Source organism: Festucalex cinctus, chromosome 3 (assembly GCF_051991245.1).
Source record: "Festucalex cinctus isolate MCC-2025b chromosome 3, RoL_Fcin_1.0, whole genome shotgun sequence".
Classification (NCBI taxonomy): Eukaryota; Metazoa; Chordata; class Actinopteri; order Syngnathiformes; family Syngnathidae; genus Festucalex; species Festucalex cinctus.
Window position 1 is genome coordinate 24,488,905 of NC_135413.1, and position 20,957 is coordinate 24,509,861.

Genomic DNA, 20,957 nt, shown 5'->3' on the forward strand with positions numbered 1-20,957 from the left:
AGCCAAAGTTTGAGAAACAATGTGCAGTAACTGTTTAGACTATTGAATATAGTTTATTTTCTTAATCTAAGTCCATTATGATTTATTTGTAATGGCAATGGTAATGGCAATTGTGATTGCCCTTGTCAATGACAATGGCAATAACATCCATCCTGATTCTGATATGGTGCCAGTGAATTATAAGTTAACGTGACGAGTAACAGTTTAGCACAGTTTAGCGAAATGGTCAAACACACTGTCATTAGGTGTGAGTGTTAATAGTTGTTTGCCTGAATGTGCCCTGTGTCAGATGGCGACCAGTCCAGGATGTCCCTTGGAAGGCTCTCAGCTGGGATAGGCTCCAGCTCACCTGTGACACTGGTGAGAAATGTGAATAAGGCAATGTTGTTTGTTTTTGCAAGGCCTGAACGCTCTTCATTGCAAGGATTCTAAAGTGTATTAATAAAAACATAAAACAGCTGCAGATGATTTGAAAGTCTTTACAGGAGGCGTGAACTTTTTATTATTATTATCATTATTATTATGATTAATATTATTATTATTATTATTATTTTACAATGACCTTGGATTTCCGCTGGTGTTCGCGTCCTCCATCCTTCTTAAATATTCATCCGGCAGCCAAGTGTTTGCGTTTTGGAGAAATGCAGCCTCATCATGTGCTAATAATGAGGCCCGTGGATACAAATCCCACAGCTGAGGATGGCTGGCTTGACCACGCCATCTAGTGGCTATGCTGCCCGAACGAAAAATATTTTTATTTTATAATAGTGTAGTTATACAGTATAGAATTACTTTTGGAAACATTGCAACGCAAAAAAAAAAAAAAAAAGAGATTTGCCGCCATATTTTGGCATCTATTGAAGAGGCATTACAGTACGAGTAGTAGTAGTAATAACAACAACAACAACAACAATAATAATAATAATAATAATAATAATAATAATAACAATAATAATAATAATAATAATAATAATAATAATAATAATAATAATAATAATAATAATAATAATAATACGCACCTCCAATGAGCACTCAAGGTCACTTGACAAGTTTTGGGGGGGGGTTTTCCTGACAAATAACAGTGACTCAAATTATGGACAACTATCAAGCTCACTGTTTTTCTTGAAAACACAATATTTTAAAATAAATGGTCTGTTTTTTCTGTTTAATTGAATGCAGTCGCCCGATTTGCTGATGATTTGCCAGCAAAGCGTTTTTTGTTTTGTTTTGTTTTGTTTTGAAACAGTACGCAACAGTTTTTTTTATGTTTGGTGTTTTTCACAATACACAACAGCGTGCATCTCTTGAATGGGTACCACAGAGTCTGGTCTCCCCTGATTGGTCACACCGCATCAGCTGACCATAGCGCACCACTATCAACAGCAGCAACTGGCATTTATGCTCAAAGCAGCTGTATTATTTCTCAACATGTTTCCCCACTAATGGTGTTCTTCGTTAAAGCGGCGTTTTGTGGGTTACTGTTTTCGTCCTCAAGTGAAACATCTCGGTCCGTGTTGCTGCCTCGTCAACATGGCTACACCGGTACAGGACAAAAGCTGCAATCATCTCCATAAGTTCGAGAAACTGTCGTGGAGGCCCTCGAGTCGAGATACTGGTTTGTACTGTGTAAACTAAATTAGTGAAAATCTGGACTGGCACTACCGCTTTCGACACCTTTATTGTTATTACCTGATTTGATTTAACACGGTGTATGGTTCTGTTGTATTTATGTGTTTTTCCTTTATACAACAACATGCACTCATAATGCTAAGGCTAGCCACGTTAACGTTTCCTAGTACACTAAAGCAAACCAGGTAGTCGCAGTATTGTTGATAATCTCCAAACTAATAGCACTTCAAATTCAGGGCTCTAGAAGACGAACGACTTGCACTGGTGTACCAAACCCCCCCCCCCCCCCCCCTTGTGTGCACAACCGCCAAGTAGGTGCACCAGAATTTTCGACCGCATCACATTCGCCACCGCATTTTTACAGGTTGAATGTCATTTTAAAAACAGACACACAAACAAAAAGCATGTCTGTACTCTGTATTTTAGATTATGTGGACTTGTAAATGATTACAATCTGGTCAAGTTCTTTACCACTGCAATGCAGTAACTAAAAGTAGGCATGTTGGGCTGAGCGATATGGCTGAAATGTATTTTACAAACGATTATGATTATTTTGTTTGTAGAGAGGTTTTGCAAATCATTGACTTAATTTAGGAACAACTTTCTAATTTTGTGTAGCATTTTGTCCCCAAGGACCTGCATAATAAATGAACAATTGTTTTTCTTTTTTGTGATCAACTGCTTTTATTTCATAAATGAGCATTGTGTATGTAGCAGCAGACTGTATTTTCTTGACTAGAAATACAGACTAAATTGGTTAAAAAATAAAATAATTTAGACCTTACTGTAATGTAATTGAAAGAACATTTATTGTGCAGACCTCATGTCATACTCAAAACAAATAAATAACTGATAAAATAAATTGATCACCGAAGCACTTAATTGGGGCGTTAGTTATGCAGCCTCTGTCACTCTTCGTTTAGCTTAGCAATTTAGCATGGCTTGTAGCTTGCCACCATGCAAGCAATGATTACAGCCTTAGGCCTAACTCCACAACGTGTCCAGCCACATGAGTAGCCAGCCGAAGCTGGTTGCATATCTGGACTGAACTAAGTGGGTGTCTTATTGTTTACAGGCTTAAAGATGCGGGCACGCTGGCTCCAGGCTCGACGACTCCTATCCCCCGCCTTCCCCAATCTGCGCATCCCCAACAGGTTTCTGAGAGAAGGTAATTTGTTTTACTTTCCCCGACACATTCCAGTCGCGAAGGAGATCCACATTTGCGTTGTACATGTTCATAGGACCCTTGGTGCCCTCGGCCCGCAGCGGACACCGCTGCGTCGCAGACAGCACCCACCTGTACGTGTTTGGCGGCTACAACCCGGACTTCGAGGAGGCGGGTGGGGCAGAAAATGAAGCCTTTCCTCTCTTCAGGGAGTTGTGGAGCTTTCATTTCGCCACCGCCACCTGGCACCGCGTTCAGACGGAGGGTTACATCCCCACGGAACTCGCTTCCATGTCAGGTAAGGGTTGTTAAGAACTTCATTAAAAACAAATCTCATTTGAAACAAGCCGACGATTTGGCATTTCCTTGGACAAACAACGTACCTTACCTTAAGTACCGGTAATTGCAGGGTGTGCCATTCACTTTAAAAAAAAAAAAAAAAACACCGCACCTCAAATAGACAGCAAATACATCTTTATGGACATACTATATATCTGGCGAGATTAGTGAGGAAATGAATCGTAACATAAACAATGTCATGAGTGAGTGTTGTATAGCTTTGGAACTTGATAGCGAATTCAACAATGGACAAAAATGAACTCGCTTAACTAATAACTGTTCATCCATTTTCCAACCAGATGAAAAAGTAACTCTTAACAATCCCACACCACAGGATTAAGATCATCCTGAGACATGTGACAACAATAGCCTTTTCTCACTTTAACTGGATGGTGGGGAAAATGCTGGCCTGATTTTCTTCCGCTTTAGCTGTCTTCCATGGTAACAACCTGCTGGTGTTTGGCGGCACCGGCATCCCATTTGGTGAAAACAACGGAAACGACGTCCATGTTTGCAACGTCAAGTACAAACAATGGAACCTGCTGGGCTGCAGAGGGACAAAGCCCAACAAGATCTACGGCCAGGTAACTTCAGCCAGTGCTCTGTTGTCATAACGGTTTTGTTTAGTAGATGGCCCACCAACAAACAGCGTTGCCACTTCGCAGGCAATGGTCATCATAAATGGCAGCCTGTATGTTTTTGGAGGGACGACAGGCTACCTTTACAGCACCGACCTGCACAGGTTGGACCTGACTACCAAAGAGTGGAGCCAAATCAAGCCCAACAACGTCCCCATGGAGCTACCAGAGGAGAGGTGAGAGATTAGTGCACATCAAAGTCGATTGGAAAGGTGTGACATCATCGCAGTTAGGTCTGAACGATTAATTGCATTTGCATTAATTGCATTCTGACAAAATGCAATTACGTAATCGTGAAAAGCTGCAATTTTTAAATGCTCATTGGAACGGAAGCAGGGAAAGAGAGGGGGGGATGAACGTCACCGCTGGTGCCATAAGTGCACGTAATTTTGGTGTTTGTTTTTTTGGTTTGTTTTGTTTGTTTGTTTTTTGTCTCATGAGACCTTGAGACGAGTGTCTAAAATATTTAATCTGTTTGATCTTGGTTTTAAAACACTTCACTGAGTTATGACTTTTTGGCTTGCCGCATTGTCGTGTATCTATAATAGATCTGATATTGTTTATTATAATTAACTTTTTTGTTTGGTAAAAAATTCATTGAAAAGGACCTTGAAAAAAATCATTGCCTATGATATTGCAATCACAATTTATTTATTTAAATTTTTTTCGCAATTAGATTATTTTCCATAATCTTTCAGCCCTAATCTCAGTGCTGTTGCATGTGTAATGTTATAGGTACAGACATGAGCTAGCTCATGATGGACAAAGGATATACGTTCTAGGAGGCGGGACTTCCTGGTCATCCTATCGCTTGGACAAGGTAAGGCTATGCGGGGGTACCTTGACTTGGGAGTTTAATTTGTTCCATGTCAAAGATTTTTGCTCATACTCGTATCAAATCAATCTTCACCCATTGCATTTAACTTTACATTTTGCCTCGCTAAACCAAGCAAATAAGACAGCTCGTACCTTGGAAAAACTCATCATCACCGGTTGCGTCCTACACACCACACCTCAAATAGTCCTCAAAAGAAATGGGTGTTGCCATTAGTTGTTTAGCATTTCCACTGCGGGTGTGTATGCTGGACGCCAATAGCTGCGTGAGATCCAGAAATAGTTTGACACCAAAGCAATAAGAGGGTGTGGAACTCACTAGTGAATTCAGCAAATGAGAAAAAATGAAAATTACTTAATTAATAAAAGTTACGACAAAGGAAATGGACGACGACATGACATTACAACCATGAACAAATGCAAATTTAAAGAGGCGTAGCAAGTGACCAGATAAAAACAAGTCTTCGGTGTATCTGAAGCACCAAGCAGAAAAATAGGCCAAACCAATCAAAACATACCTAAATAAATAAATAAATGCATTCTCTACATATACACATAAACACGTACATATGTATGTGTATTTTTTTTTCCAGCTTAAAAACTGTAACTGAAAATGTATTTGGAAATGTCCATTTGTGACTTTTTCCAGATTCATGCATATAACCTGGAGACGAATTACTGGGAGGAAATAGTCACCAAACCCCATGGAATACTAGGTTGGTGCCTTAATGCCTTGAATCTTATTTTTCAAAGGTCATAGATATGTATATTATATTATAACCATTGTTTAATTGAATATTGATGACAGGATATCCCGCTGCCCGTCGCTGTCACAGCTGTGTGCAGATCCAACAAGGCACGTTCTCCTCTATGGCAACCTTGGCTCAAATATCATGTCACTGTCCACATTCGTCCTCATCCTTTCTTCTACTACTTTTACCACTATCTTGGTTTTCTCTCTTATAGAGGTGTTCATATGCGGCGGCTACAATGGCAAACTGATCATGGCAGACCTGTGGAAGCTCCACCTCGGCACCTTTCAGTGGACCAAGCTGCCTGCAATCATGCCGGAGCCTGCCTACTTCCATTGTGCCGCCGTTACGCCTGTGAGTCATAACATCAATACTGTAATAACAAGAAGAAGAAGGAAAAAATTCATACAGGGCTAATGTTTGCATCGCCATCCTCTATCTTCCTCTTCTTGTTGTACCTTATATAAACTGAGTGTAAATATAATAGGGGTGTCAGGCGATTAAATATTTGAATCAGAATTAATCGCATGACTTCAATAGTTAACTGCACGATTAATCACAAATTTTATATCTGTTCTAACTGTACAATAAAATATTATTTTCCTAAGTTTTCATACTCTTGTTAATATAAAAGTAGGAAAAAAAGTTAAACTAATAGAAACATGGCTACATCTTTTAGTCATTGATACAGTAATTTCATAATGATTCATAAAATTAAGTTAAAATTAAAAAGGTTTACTGTACTGTAAAAAAAAAACAAAACAAAAAACAAGTGTGATATTGCTTTGTATAGAGGTCATATTTCTGCCACTAGGTGGCATAATTGCATTTGTAAGGCGATGGTGCATTTTTCTTTTCGTTGTAAGAGCTATCTAATCTTTAACGAAGTAACGTGTGAAATTCTGCACATTTTTAAAAGTGTAAGTTACAACTTGACCCCAACTGGAATTTCTCCAATATAGGCTTTCCAAGTAAAGGGGTGGTAAGTAATCGTGCGTAAAAAAAAAAATATATATATATATACACATACACATAGCAGCGTTACAGGAACCTTACATTAACGCACTAATTTTGATACTCCTAAAAAAAATAAAAATAAATAAAAATAAAATAAAAACTTCATCTTCTTTTTCCCTCAGGCGGGCTGCATGTATATCCACGGCGGTGTGGTGAACATGTCGGGTAATCGTCGTACGGCTTCGTTGTACAAAGTGTGGCTGGTGGTGCCCGGCCTGCTGGAGCTGGCGTGGGAGAGGCTCCTAAAGACAGCGCCTCACTTAGCTCAACTGTCTACGCTGCAGCTGCTCAGCCTGGGATTGCCGCACACGCTCATCCAGCGGCTCAAGTAGGTACAATTCCCATACAGGAGCCATTCAGTGATTTGGCCAGAGTGTTGCATCATGATCGCCTTCTGGATTTTAATCTATTCCATTTCCTCCTGCATTTTGTGAAATGTGTTCTGTTTTAGACAAAATGTGTTGAGATCAGCATGTCTACTCTGAACACATTCTACACGCAATTTTAATTTGGTCAATTGTGTGATTTTATGGCCTCAATAACTGGTTTGCATTTTTAAGAGGTAAACAGTGGCGGCGTCTCACTTTTTTTGTCAAAATGTTCCACTCGACCGTATATCGTTCATGTTTCTTGAAACAACAAAATGCAAGTGCATGGAACTGTCTGACAAAAGTAGGATGTTTTGTTTTTGAGTCTAATATACAGCTGTGATTATTCAAATTCAAAATTAGTTTTTCTTTTCTTTTTATGGCATCACTGTGACTTTCCTAGTGCCTCCTCCCATTTTTTTTAAACACAGCAGGTTTTTTTTTTTTCCCCCTTCTCCATCTGGTGCCTTTTGAATGCTCAAATTCATCTTTATGATTGATGGTGCTGGTTGTGTGCAGGATACACATCTCAGCTCCTAAGTTGTTTTAAATCACTGTGCTGCTGTTTACACTGAGTGATGTTTTTATTTTATTATTATTATTTTTTTACTTTTTTAAAATCTAAATGCTGTTGCCTGAAATTGTAATACAGTATAGAACGTTTTATTATTTATTTTACCTGGTAAAAAGGTACCGTTTGAAAAGCACATCAATTGTTTTCAGACCTCTGAACACATTCAGCATTGTATTGAAAGTTTAATTGTTCACATTGCCACTTTCCGAACATTTAATATGAAGCTAGTCTGATTCAGTGTTCAAAGTAGGCCTTGCTTGTGTCGGAGATGTTTTTGTGATGTTTGTGATGTCTCCTGCATGTCGGCATGCCACTGTACTGTACACAAATGTCTACTCAAATGGAGCATTTGATGGTGTAATTTTTTATAATTCCTGTTGTGCAATAAAAGTCGGCCAGACCATTTTTTCCAAATATTTGTATGGAGTTGTATTGACACATTTTCACAGACATTTTTTTTTCTATTGAAATATCACATTTTGACACATTGAGGTCAAAACAAATACTGCACATTGTTCAATTAGTTAGCTCTATTAAAAAATGCTGTTAAAGTCCAAGACAAATCATTTGTCTCACTTAAACAGGCACATCTTAATAAACTGTCCATAATTTATTTCAGTAGTTCAATTCAAAAAGTCCTACTGTGTAGAACTGTGGGGATCTACTCAAAACCGCAATACATATATGCAATTGCAAAAACAAGCAATACATATTACTAATAAGACTTCATACGCTCATACTGACCCACTTTTGAAAAAAAAAAAAAAAAAAAAAAAGTTAGGAAGTCAAGACTAAAATAATGGAATAATGTTCAGAGCAAAGATGTAATCGCTTCCTTCATACTAAAGTTCTCTTCAATTCAGGAGTCTTATGACTTATGAGCTGATTTGTAAGTTTATTGGACAAAAAGCTGTGAAAGGAACACAAGTGTTTCTTTTGAAGTTCAATATTGGAATTATGATGCAAAAATAAAATAAAATAAAAAAACTAATTCACTACACAAGTAGTTGGAAAGCTATTTTTGAAGGGTTTTAATTTGTTTTTGTTTCTTTCTTACATTTGGAAGCTGACAGTGTAAGTTCTTTCATTAACATAGGGACATCGATAATTTAGTCCACATGGGTATCTTACAGCTAGGAAAGTTGGTTTTAATAGAAATTAGGAAGGAATTAGCATTTGAAAAGTTTTCCTGTGTGTAATCATTATTCATCCTTCATAATAGGAGTTTCACCTTTTAAGTCGAACTACTGAACTCAACGACTATTCTGTAATTTATTGAGATGCACGTGTAGTAACATTCATAAAGGTGCTAAATGAATGGGCGATAGGACCTCCCTAGTATTCATATGCATAATTCTCAACATCAATATGAAATATAAAACAAAAGTCCTGTCAGGATGAGATTTTAAAACATGGAGTGGCACTGGTGAGTAATAAGCTCTTGTCAGTGTCTTTGGCGTTAAAAGCAACAGTTGCAAATCTTGAGGTGTGGAGTATAACTGCGCTAACATCCACACAACTTGAAATGTTAGCATCGAACACAACATATAAGGTATCCTGGCTGGTCCACCACTTGTTATTACAGACCGTAATCAATCTTGGTGAGGTGGGACTTGACCACTAGTGACGCACTGACAAGTGTACCACCAACAACGTATCCTCTTGTTGTCCAATTATTATAGCTTTACACTACTAGCAACAAGTTTGGAATATTAGGCTTTGGTGTGAAATTTCAGAACGAAACTAAAATGCACTGCAACCATTTGACCATTAAAAGTTTATAGAAGGTCAAATAAAATTAATCTGTACGAGCATTTTAGGCTATTCTATCCCTGTTTTGTTTTTGTGGAGCAGTGTGGTGTTGTTTTGCTTTAGGTCCTCCAAGTCAGCAGCCTGCTGGTGATGGAGCAAAGTAATAGAGAGCCAAAAGGATCAGATAGACAACTACCAGAGCTGTACCTGCATTAAAAAAAAAAAAAAATAGAAGAATATTGGATTCTTGAATGCAAGAGCATAAACTAAAATTTCATACTATATACACACACACTATATTCACCCACTACCAAACTACAAATTTCCTGGTACATCTAAAAATGAAATGGGGGCCCTTGAGCACAAACATTTGCCCACCCGTGCTCTATTTTATATTACTGATGGATTGTTTTTGTACTTGCACAACAACAAGCTGTACTTTAAACACTTACCTTGAAAATAATCCGACTTGCCGTCCATGAAGATGTAGTTGACCAGAATCACGCTGAAGATGCTGGTCCAAAGGTGCAGATCGCTGAACAAGAGCACAAAGCCCACATCCTGACAAAGCGGCAATGGGTTTGATTTAAAATCAATGAGTGAATGCGACACTGCACAATGAGAAGGCCTTACATAAAAGGTGTTGAACAAGACGAGGATTGGAATCTGAAGCATGCAGACCTGCACTGCGATACAGCTTCCCACCTCTAAACTGAAGGCAAAAAAAAAACATGACTATCAAAATGTCAACAGTCATTTTTTAAAATTATTTTTTTTTATGAGGGTACCTGAGACTTATGTTGTTCTGGAGTGCAAACTGGATACCATTGACAATCTCAGGAATCTCTGGAACCATGGCGAGAATTGTTACCCCGATAAAATACTGGAAAAGAAAAACAATAAAATCACATAAACCCGGGATTGTGAAATTTCCATAAAAAGACCAAGCGAGCCAGCACATCAATCTGCAGTGTTGGGAATAACCAAATACAAATATTTTGTTCGTACTGAAGTAGAATTTTCACTTTTTCAGGTATCTGTACTTTTACTTGAGTAAGTATTTACTTGACTTTTTTTTTAATTTTCCTCCAACCATTCAGACAAAGATCTGTACATTCGACTCCTTTCTTTGTCAAACTAGGCTTCTTATTATTTTCATCCTCCCCAAATGACAACAAGAACTAAAAACACATTTAACGATTGATTGATGGAAATCTTGAGAATTTTAAAGTGGGGGGAAAAAAATAGAGCCAGCAGTGACATGGAGGAAAGTGAATCATGAAGCATTGCCGACAAGGACAACAGACCAACCAATATGGACTTTTTTGAAGCCGTTGTCGATTCTTATATTTGTTAATAAAGTTATGATAACTTATTAATCACCCATTTAATTTAAAAACCAGATCGTAAATAAACTATCTTGTTATTTGGTCCCTGAAAACTTACAACAATAAAGATATGAATTCCAAGCAGAACATTTTACAATAGTTTGTCCTATAGTATTTGCTTAAATTTACAACCGAGACAAAAAGAGCTAATATTGCCTGATAAAATGTGTCCAATCAATTAATCAGTTTGGCACTTTTACTTAGTACAGAGTGTGAGTACGTTTACAATATGCACCAACCTGGGAGATTTTAGGCTGGTTGAGGATGGGCTGGATGTGTTCGGTGGCCAAGTCGGCACAAGCAGACGTGAGCACGGTGGCCATGATGAGAATGAGTAGAGACCTCCATCGGGACCAGTGAACCACAGCACCACCATGCTGGTGGTGGCCGCTTTCTATTTAGAAAAGACCTTGTGAATTAGCACCAATTAGCATATTACAATTCAGTCTCACATTGGGGAAACAAAGTCCTACCTTGTCTATCTCCAACATGGATGTCGTAGATGTGGGAGTGCGTCTTGAGCGTGAATATCAATCCAATGATGTAAGCCACAGGCAAGAGAGCAGAAACCGTGTAGACGAGCGGCCTAGAAAACAAAGATAGACTGTGCATTCACCTGTTGTCATTCAAAAAACAGAATCAGAGTTTTATGTTCACCTAAACAGGCCAAGATTTCACTGAGTAAATAAGTTGAGACGAGATAATCATAATTTTAGAATACATTTTTTTTGGTGACATTTTTGTTTGGTTCTACAGTACGGCATGAGATTTTTTTCGATGACTTGCATCTCTGTAAAAAACGGTATACACAAGAAAACATTGGTCATGCTTGTGGAGTTGAAATAAAATGTCTTACTCAACATGGTGATGGAACAGTGTGCCATTGTTCTGTTGAATAGAAAAGAGTCACACAGTATGATATATATTCCTTCTGTATAGAATTACGCCCTTTAAACGACATCTTTTTCGGACGGAGCGCACTCACCACATCATAGTGACAGTTGCGGCAGGTGAACGGGCCACTGCTGTTGCTCGTGGTGTTTGTTGAGGTGGAGTTGGTGCACGAGTCGCACACAAAGTTCCCATAAGCCTTGGAGAACAGTGTTGGGGCGAAGACGCCTGCGGGCATGAAAGTAGTGGTATATAATGAGGTGGATTAAGTTATGTAAGTCGCCACTGACTAGAAGGCCCAAGTACCAAATGCACTTACCTCCAACAGAGATGAAGAGCAGTGCAGAGCTCACTCCTGTGCAGCGGCTGTTAAATCTTTGCTCTCGATGTCTCAACCCTCCAATTACCATACAGATGCCCTGGAGGAGGAAATAGTTGCATTGCTACAATATCTTGGAATGTTGCCACGCATGTGTGTGTGATGCCTCACAGGGATGAAGAGGATGCATCCAAGAAGCGTGCCGGTCAGCGCCGCCTTCACAACCTCCTGCAGGCACGGGTTGGCTGCCCGGTGACCCCTCAGCAGAGCCGTGATGTAAAAAGTCAACTCGGTGATGGAGCCGAAGGTGGCGTTGACCACGGCGCCCACGGCAAAGTTACTCTGGGCCGAGATGCTGCGGGAGAGCGCCAAAAGTAGCAACTTGATAATTGTTGGTGTTATTGTCAGTGGTTTTCAAACTGGGGTCCCCGAGTCGTAACATGGGTGCAAAAATCATTTCCAATAAACAATTATGTTGTATTGTATTTGTACTGTATTTTTGTATTCTGGTTTCAGCTTGCTTTTTTGTCAAATAGAAAAACAGTGAAAATATACATGATTAATGACTTTAATTGGCACTACAATAACGAGGGGGTCCATTAAGGAAAACTTTCACACCTGTATGGCATCGCTGGAGCCAAAAAGTTTAACTCAATCAAACGCAAAAACGTTTACATTTTTAATACTTTGTTCTTCACTCCCAAAAACATATTTATATGTTTTTGCTGTGTGTTTTTTTTATGCTAGAGGATACAAAAGGCTTTGATACAGCTTCTGACATGAAGAGGTCATTTAAAGCAATGGTAGTATTGCAAAAAACGGCCAGCAGGTGGCAGCAGAGTATGAGATCAGCCAGGGCCATTTGCGACAAGCTCTTTTTGCCAGTGTTTTCAACAGGTCTGTGAATAATGATGAAACATAGCTATATTCTAATGCTAATTAGATTATACCGGTTAATATAAAAACTAGATTGATAAAAAGGGAAAGTGAGTATAAATTAAGCGGAACATATATTTTCTTCTAAACTTAAATACAGAACAAAACAAAAAGAACATGTATTTCAACTCAAGGTGTCAGTCTATGGAACAATTTGGATTGTAAAACAAAATCTTCTCAATCTATTTGTATTTTGAAAAAATGTATAAAAGCATATTTATTGCAAAAAATATATATAGCAAAAGGACATGCAGTTGAATTATTTTTTAATTATTTGGTACTAATTGGTAGTATCGTAACACTAAGAGCGTCTTGAGCGCTTGCTGTCATTCATTTTGTGTTGATTCTTTTTTGCGTGTGTTGATTAGGGACAGACAAAACAAGTTTTACTTCTTTCTGTCCCCTTTCATTTCTTTTATTTTAAAGAGTGATATAAATTGATTGATTGATTGATTGATTGATTGATTAATGCAAAACGGAAACTGATACAAATATACTTTTTTTCTTGATGAAAGCAAGATACTAATCTTTCTTTTGGTAGGTTCCATGTTTTTATAGCAATAGAACAGAATATTCTGTGGACCGTGCAAAATCCGTCAAAATCCAGTAAAGCAGACGGGAGTGAAAGGGGTTGCTTCAGTGAAAATGGCTGGGAGTGAATGAGATAAGAACCCTTAACTTCCATTCACTTGAAGGTCAGGAGAAGTGAGCTCACCTGGCGATGCCCATGCCGATGTAGTGCGACAGAGGTATGATGGAGACAATTGCTATGGCGAACTTGACATCAGAGCTGGCGTACTGGTTTTCTCTGTCTATGTACCCGATTATCAGTGCAATTATAACAAGAGGGAGGAGGTCTGGGAGGAGGGTCAAAGGTAATAAGTGAGCTTAACAGGACAGAAAAATAAGACAAACCTTAGACCAAAATAAAATGCAAATATATGTCACAATAAATTAAAAATAGAAATTTTCAGCTGGAAGATAAAAAGCTGACAAAAAATTAAATGAAAAGAACTAACAACAATTTGCCAAAAAATAAATAAATAGATAGGCAAAATGCAGTGTACAGTGCTGGGTAGTGTATTACTATAGGGTCAGGTGGCACAAGAAGTGACGCTAATTTGTGCCATACTTACTGTTTTCATTTGACTGTCTTAAATACATGGCTTAGAAATGACTTTCATATAGGCTAAATATTTACGGTAATTATATTAGCGACGATTAGTGATAAATTAAAGTGTGTTCTGACCGGATTGCAAGTTGATTCTAATCCGAAAAAAATATAGGGCACTAAATCAAATTACCACTTTAGATCAAACCTAATGTGAATAAATGAATGCTCAGAGCTGTAAAGGATACTGGCAGCAAACACATTGATGCCATCAACAGTATACTTGTAGTAGTACCAGTTTGCCGCATGGTAGCAACATAGCAGCGTCCGGCTCTCGTAGCCTTCACGCTGAGGTACAAAAGAAAAAGAAAAGAAAAAAAAAGGTTAATAAGCAGCTGTGTCATAATGGGAAAAAAAAAAAGAATTTTTCCCTTGCCTTCCTCTGCAAACTGGCTGACACGAACACTTCCTCTGGAGGCAAGAGAAGGATGACGCCAAGAGTGCGTGCATTCATCTTGGCTACGGGGATGGTGAAGACCAGGATCCAGGAGAAGAGGCAGACCAGAGAGTGGATAATCACCAGAGGAGGGTAGCCGAGCAACAGCCACACATAAGTTGAGAAACGACACTAGAAATGAGAGGTGGGGATCAGGACGGCAGTTGTGGTTGATGTCGTGTCTACTGGATGAAGATGTAACAATACATGACTGTGAGTATGGTTGTATGCTCTGTGTGTGTAACAGTCGGAAGGTCAATAATTACTGTATTATTCATGCTAATCTCCATGAACCTATGTTTGACATTTCCAATTATACAGTAGTAACACAGTTAATTAGTGTTACCCAGTAGCCAGGGTCCGCTGGCTGCTCTGACGCCTCCTCCGGGATGGGACTCTCAGTGGGTGACGGCAGCAGCACCGGCGAGCCGTCGTCTATCCACTCCACGGTGCACTCGCAGTCGGGCATTTGCTCACAACATCTGCGGAATGTATGTCCAATCTGTATGAATAAATGTCCAACATAAGAAAGTGTAACCATTAGAATAATAATCAAGTGCTCACAATCACGAGAAGCCAACGAAAACAGGCGAAAGAGGGGTGTGTGTGTACTTGTTTAATAGTAGAACCATGAATATATGATGGAATCCTCACATTTTCTAAACTTTGACTTTCCCTTTTTAAGGAAGCAAAGATGCCTTGTTTGCAGAGATAAAGCCAATAATTTGTAAAAATAATAAGAAGAATAAATTAAATACTACTACTACTACTAATAATAATAATAATAATAATAATAATAATAATAATAATAATAATAATAATAATAATAATAATAGTGAGTCGGGGACTGACCAATAATACAAATTTGTCCCAAAAAAAATTTAAAAAAATTATATATATATGTAGGCTTAATCCACCCATCTATAACCAAACATTTTACATTACATTTCGCACTTACATTATTTTTCTATTTTTACCTTGTTTTATTGATTTTATTTTTTATTTTTTTTGTTTTTTTAACATTTTGTCAGAAAAACAAGGTCACTGTCCAACAGTAACGATATATAATATGTATGTAAATATAATACCTGGTGAACTAACTTGCCAAATGGCCACAGGAAGTAACAGGACAGCTTCCAACAGAGCTTTCCTGAAGAGGAAGAAAGGGAGAGTGATTAAAAAAAAAATTTAAAAAAAAAAAGCGTAATGTGACCCGTTTTGGGCTTCTGTTGGGTCTGACCAAGTCATTTCAAAATAAGATATAGCCTACGGGTTAAACGCAATTCCTGTGCCATCATTGCTAATTTCCATAGCTCATCTGTTGCATTTCACATTATACTGTATGTTAGAATTTAGCTAGCATAATTATGTGAGAGACTGTAAGGAATCCCCTGTGATAAATGGGGTTCAACATACTCCGACAGTAATCGTAATTAAAGACCCACCTACCATAGGGTGCACCGATGACAGTAAGGAACATTAGTATGCCCACCAGCAGGTACATCAAGAAGATCCACCAACCAAATAGAAACACATACACCACATTGCCACATGTCAGGAGATGGCCTGCCAACAGGACAAACACATTTTAAAAAATCATTAGGAGAGTAGTAAAATAAATCATTAAATTTTTTGGGATTTTGATAATTTATCTTTATTTTAAACTTTTTTTTTTATATATAGGGAAAAAGATCATCTTTATAAAACAATTCAGTCCATGCTCATCAAATTCACTGTCAGTTTAAATGTACACTATAACCATATTAAATCCAAATCTTATCCATATTTCAGTGACTCACCACTCTAAACTCACTTTTATCATTTGGTTTTATGTAAAGGGTTTCAAAAAAAACTGACTTCTAATTGCTTATACACAAACAGTTGGGTCTCTTAAGTGCCCATCAAGTGTCAAATTCGACACCCATAAATTGGGAATTTTCATTATTTATTTTAATTCAATTCATTTATTTAATGTCATAAATTAAAAAAAAAACATATTTGAGTACATTTTATTAACCAAGTTCTAAGACATTATTGTAAAAAAAAAAAAAAAAAAAAAAAAAAAAAAAAAAAAAAAAACATAACAGGACTTTTATTCATGTAAATGCTTGGTAGGCGATATTAAAGAACGGCATGGGTTGTGCACATAGCCCACCCCTGCAAGATGGAAGTTGATTATACTGTAGATTTTGCATGTAACCTTTATGTAGCCATTGTATTGTCATCATGCCTTTTTGGTATTATTAAACCAGACTGAAGCGATCAACAGAGCTCATAAGTGTACCTGGACCAGTATGTGGCTTTATGACGTTCAATTCTGAGTAGAGCTCTTTCACCACTTCAGACCTGTCTTCAAAGGGACGCTCTGTCACGTGGCTCTTCCATTTTCTAAAGCCAAACTGAAACACATTCAGACCCATACACTATTCAAAAGTGTGAAGTCATTTGATTTATAATTCAACCACCTGTTGTGAATTTTGCTGTTCAGCTCCTTGTTAGAGAACAGCAAGTAATATGCAGTGGTATTTTGACATAACAGTGCCCCAACTTAAGAGTTTTTCATTTTATAAGCTGTCACTTGGTCAATTTTGTGATTTAGGTGGCAAGCCAAAAATTGAGCTACAAGTGAAATTGCATTCAAAAATGACCCCTCACTTTTTATGAGTATTGTGTCAAAAAAAATTCCCGAGTTGACAGTCTGTGTAACAAAAGAAAAATAATGTTCTAACCCAGAAAATTCTTGAATAAGTATTATAAATACTGCATACAAAAAATGAAACAAAAACAATTAAACAATAAATAAATAAATAAATAAATAAAATAAAAAACATTTGAAATATCCGTTACATCGATCATGGAATTTTTCTGTCACACTTGGTAGATACACATTAGTGCTTCTCAGTGTTGTCATTTGAACAACTTCATACCCTGTAGTTGTTGACCAGCTTGTTGGCTTCAACTTTGTTCTCGGCTCTGATGGTTCTTAAGCTTTGAATCTCCTCCCAACTATCCTCATAAGACTGATGACTTGGATCTGGAAAGTTGATGAAAAATAATCTAATGAAACATAAATATAATAAAGACCATGTTTGCTCAGCTATTCTGTAATTATAGCAAACATAAACATTGCCAGTACTCACAAGCGTGTGTTGATAGGTATTTTGTCACGAACTGGGCTGGACATATGGGCTGGTGTGAAGCTGCAGAGCAACAGTCTGCTGTGTGATATTGTGGACCACTGACGGGGCACTCGTGAAGATGTCCATCATTGTCAGCTGCCTGGTCATCTTGTTGTTGTTGTTGTTGTTCCTGTGTAGGATCTGTAACACAGTAAATAAATATAATTATCAATCCATTTTCTACAGCACATGTCTAGGGTCACTGGTGAACATATACCAGATGACTTTGGGGCAAGAAGAAAGGGACACCCTATACTGGACGCTAGTGGATCAAGAGGCCCATAAACTAATAACTAACAAAATAATCAATTCACATGCATACCTTATGGACTATTCCGAGTCATCAGTGGATGTACAATTCATGTTTTAGGGGGGGGGGGGGGGGGATACACTCATAGAGAGAGCATTCAAACTCTGCTGCGCTGCTAACCACTAGATTACTATGCTGCAACAACGAAGGCCTATCACACACTTAATTAATTTCAGTACTTCAATTTAAAAAATGAACTACTTATAATTACTGCACATTAAATCAGTATATCCCTAGTAGTTAATTTCTCAATCTTGTTTCTTTAGTCAGGATTACACAAAAATATAAAGTATATTAACTGTGAATTCCCTATTAAAAGCCAAAATTTAATTTGATAAATTTTTGGGTTATTCCCATAAATTCCTAAAAAAAATCTAGGATCTTTGTAACCCTAATGACAAAGAACTTTATCGCATGATGATGTAAAGATAAATAAAACACCAGTTGCCCCTTACTGTACTCATAAATTAACACCCAAAAAAAAACTAACTAACCTGTCATCATTCATCATTCTAACAGCTTGCTCTTCTTCAGGCAAGGCAAGGAGTGTGACTTCAATAAAGGCCATTCATCTAATGGAAGTTAGTTACTCAATGGCACTGTGTCAATTGAAGGAAAACACACTGCTTTCACGAGAGGATTTTGTACAATCCTCGTGACTTCTCCCTTTCAGTGTTCTCAAATAACTCCTCTCACTTCCCACTTTTGAATCTCATCTGCAGCAGGGTACAGAAGTGCTGATTTTTGCCATTATATTGCAGATTTATTTAAGCAATATTTTTTTTAAAGGGTTTTGAGTTTTGACAGTACAGTTACTGTATGGTAATACCCTTATATGTGGGAAAGGAGAGCCACAGTCGTTGATACTTGATACACTTTTCAGGCATTTACTGAATGCCACGAGAAAAGTAAACACATGAACACAATGAGCACACTCACATAGAAGTTGCTGTCGGCTACAGCTCAAGCCCAGACACTCACGTGCAGATTGGTGCTGACTTGGATGGAAAATGATAACAAAAACTTGTGTTTGTGATTGCGGCGCCTTGGTCAAATAACATGTAAGTATAGAAGCACCATTACTAGTTTTTTTGCATTGAGGAAATATCATAAATGCCCGGATGTTCGGCATTGTCAATACAGAGAGGATGCACATTGGGTTGGTTTATATGTTGGAAGCCCAAGTGCGCAATTGTGGTCATGCCTAAAATTTATGGAAAACAGAAATGTTTAAAAAAAGAAAATGGTTTAAACTGTCTCCACAATTCAGTAGAGTACCACAGAATTATCAGTCTTTACCCACTTCGAAACATTTTTTTTTAATTCACTTTACACAGCCTTTCAATTAATCCGTCAACCCTTAGTGTAAATTTACTATACACGTTACACCTGCGTTACTCAACATTGCAGCTATAGCTATAAGGCACAGTGTAAAGTAGTGGAGTATTCTTTATGTACGAGTACGGTTTGTGTTGCCAGATAACTTACTTTGTAGCTTACCGTGGTGGTGTTCAGCCGGCCTCTTCCTCCTCCGGCTATTCGCTTCCGAGTCCTGCGGAGAGTAGTGTGACATCCTGGGCAGCTGAGAGGAGTAACCACAGCAGCGTCCGTCAGCCGAGCCGCTCCAGTCCGCTCCAGGTCAGCCGCAAGCGGATTGACTGCTAGTGAGCAAGTGGAATTGTGGGAAATGTAGGCAACCAATAATCCTTTCGTCTTAAAGGGAAAGCTCCAAATATCTGCAATTTAAACAGTACGAAGTATCGCTCTGCGATTGGCTGGCAACCAGTCCAAGGTGTCCCCCGCCTACTGCCCAAGCCGGCTGAGATAGGCTCCAGCGCCCCTCGCGACCCTTGTGAGGAATAAGCGGTCAAGAAAATGGATGGATGGATGGATGGATGGATGGATGGACTCTCTCTCTCTCTCTCTCTCTCTCTCTCTCTCTCTCTCTCTCTCTCTCTCTCTCTCTCTCTCTCTCTCTCTCTCTCTCTCTCTCTCTCTCTCTCTCTCTCTCTCTCTCCTGAATCTTGACCGATACTGGCTGTAGCACCCCCTAGCCACGGTGTAGCGCCATCCCTGTCTGGTACTTATTCAAAATTGGTCCTAGATAGGTAAAGGTATAGGTGTAGGTGTAGGTGTAGGTGTAGGTAGGTAGGTAGGTAGGTAGATAGATAGATAGATAGATAGATAGATAGATAGATAGATAGATAGATAGATAGATAGATAGATAGATAGATAGATAGATAGATAGATAGATAGATAGATAGATAGATAGATAGATAGATAGATAGAATGTCTTAAAGTGGCAGCTAAAGTAACCACTCGTGGCAGCTAAAATAGTCACAGACTGAGATAAAGCAAATTGCTACTTGACAAAGTATATTGTAGAAATTTATATTTCAAGTAAGCGATTAACATGCCCCCTGTTATGCTTCGCGTCAATGTCATCTAAACCTTGAACTGCTTGGTGCTTGCTGGTGCAAGGTAAACATTTAACTCTGTGTTTGTTCTTTGTATTCTGTTCCAAATAAATATTTGGTGTCAAATACAGCTTGAGGTCACAAAGACCTTTTGAAAAGTTTGATTGACCCGAATGTCAAGCTGCCCTTTTACCAGAGATGCACAACAATTTCTATCACTGGCCTTGTGAAGCAGCCAAGAGAAAATCTGGTTTACACTGACTTTAGAAAGAAGAGGCCTCGATTGGTTATTTTTACCAGGAGAGGTGGTGCTTTGAAGACATCCACTGTTTTCAAATATAAATAAGGTGGTACACGTGCAGTATATGGCGCACTTGGGAACTGTCTGGATCAAACTTCGGTGAAGCCATGATCAAACGCTGGAGTGCCACTTCGTTTACGGCACTAGCACTGCTATGGTGCTTCACTGGGACAAAGGTTGAAGCTTGGAATCCACCTCCTGGACAGCCACCGGATCTACTAGATCTGCCCTACGATAACGTTTTTGAGCTGCCAGTAGCGCCTGGATTTCCGAAGCCTTCAGTCCCCAAACTACAAGGGGGCCCATCTCCTCCCTTGTTCGGACCATCTTATGACCATGCTTTTCCACCTCTACCTGTAGGTTCTCCTCCGAACTCTGAATCACCTCATCCCTATCCATGGCCATTTCACCATCCTCTATGGCAAAATCCTCCACCACTACAAAAGCCGCCTTCTAGAAACCCACAGAATCCACAAGGGACAGGCCCATACCCCCCTCATGTCCTGCCGAATCCAAAACCACCATCATGGAACTACCCTCC

General features: G+C 38.5%; 3 protein-coding genes across 6 annotated transcripts in view; 2 read left to right on the forward strand and 1 right to left on the reverse strand.

Moving 5' to 3' along the window:
- The window catches only part of LOC144016170 (uncharacterized), a 43,851-nt gene extending 23,725 nt beyond the window's left edge, over positions 1-20,126 (reverse strand). The window contains exons 1-20 of one of the 4 annotated variants that reach the window (XM_077516951.1): positions 19,187-19,622; positions 17,350-17,529; positions 17,137-17,243; positions 16,494-16,608; positions 15,659-15,775; positions 15,298-15,359; positions 14,556-14,711; positions 14,150-14,341; positions 13,962-14,061; positions 13,318-13,459; positions 11,838-12,021; positions 11,667-11,766; positions 11,442-11,575; positions 11,313-11,344; positions 10,930-11,042; positions 10,696-10,850; positions 9,857-9,951; positions 9,702-9,780; positions 9,521-9,629; positions 7,660-9,275 (exon numbers count right to left, since the gene is read on the reverse strand). In XM_077516951.1, coding sequence (XP_077373077.1) covers positions 9,202-9,275; positions 9,521-9,629; positions 9,702-9,780; positions 9,857-9,951; positions 10,696-10,850; positions 10,930-11,042; positions 11,313-11,344; positions 11,442-11,575; positions 11,667-11,766; positions 11,838-12,021; positions 13,318-13,459; positions 13,962-14,061; positions 14,150-14,341; positions 14,556-14,711; positions 15,298-15,359; positions 15,659-15,775; positions 16,494-16,608; positions 17,137-17,243; positions 17,350-17,529; positions 19,187-19,271 — 2,331 coding nt within the window. In that variant the 5' untranslated portion in view covers positions 19,272-19,622 and the 3' untranslated portion in view covers positions 7,660-9,201. Of the gene's footprint in view, positions 1-7,659; positions 9,276-9,520; positions 9,630-9,701; positions 9,781-9,856; positions 9,952-10,695; positions 10,851-10,929; positions 11,043-11,312; positions 11,345-11,441; positions 11,576-11,666; positions 11,767-11,837; positions 12,022-13,317; positions 13,460-13,961; positions 14,062-14,149; positions 14,342-14,555; positions 14,712-15,297; positions 15,360-15,658; positions 15,776-16,493; positions 16,609-17,136; positions 17,244-17,349; positions 17,530-19,186 lie in introns of those variants that run through there. The other 3 variants (XM_077516949.1, XM_077516950.1, XM_077516952.1) reach the window with 3 other exon arrangements.
- On the forward strand, positions 1,362-7,730 carry LOC144016173 (kelch domain-containing protein 10-like). Its single transcript, XM_077516954.1, has 10 exons — positions 1,362-1,615; positions 2,705-2,797; positions 2,871-3,092; positions 3,563-3,717; positions 3,799-3,947; positions 4,507-4,591; positions 5,255-5,321; positions 5,414-5,461; positions 5,572-5,711; positions 6,497-7,730. Exons 1-10 carry the CDS (start codon positions 1,531-1,533, stop codon positions 6,704-6,706), a joined length of 1,254 nt encoding a protein of 417 aa, XP_077373080.1. The 5' UTR covers positions 1,362-1,530; the 3' UTR covers positions 6,707-7,730.
- A 337-nt stretch (positions 20,127-20,463) lies between the features above and the next one.
- The window catches only part of LOC144016171 (zona pellucida sperm-binding protein 4-like), a 5,998-nt gene continuing 5,504 nt past the window's right edge, over positions 20,464-20,957 (forward strand). The window contains exon 1 of the mRNA XM_077516953.1: positions 20,464-20,957. This exon is cut by the window's right edge and continues 692 nt beyond it. Coding sequence (XP_077373079.1) covers positions 20,524-20,957 — 434 coding nt within the window. The 5' untranslated portion in view covers positions 20,464-20,523.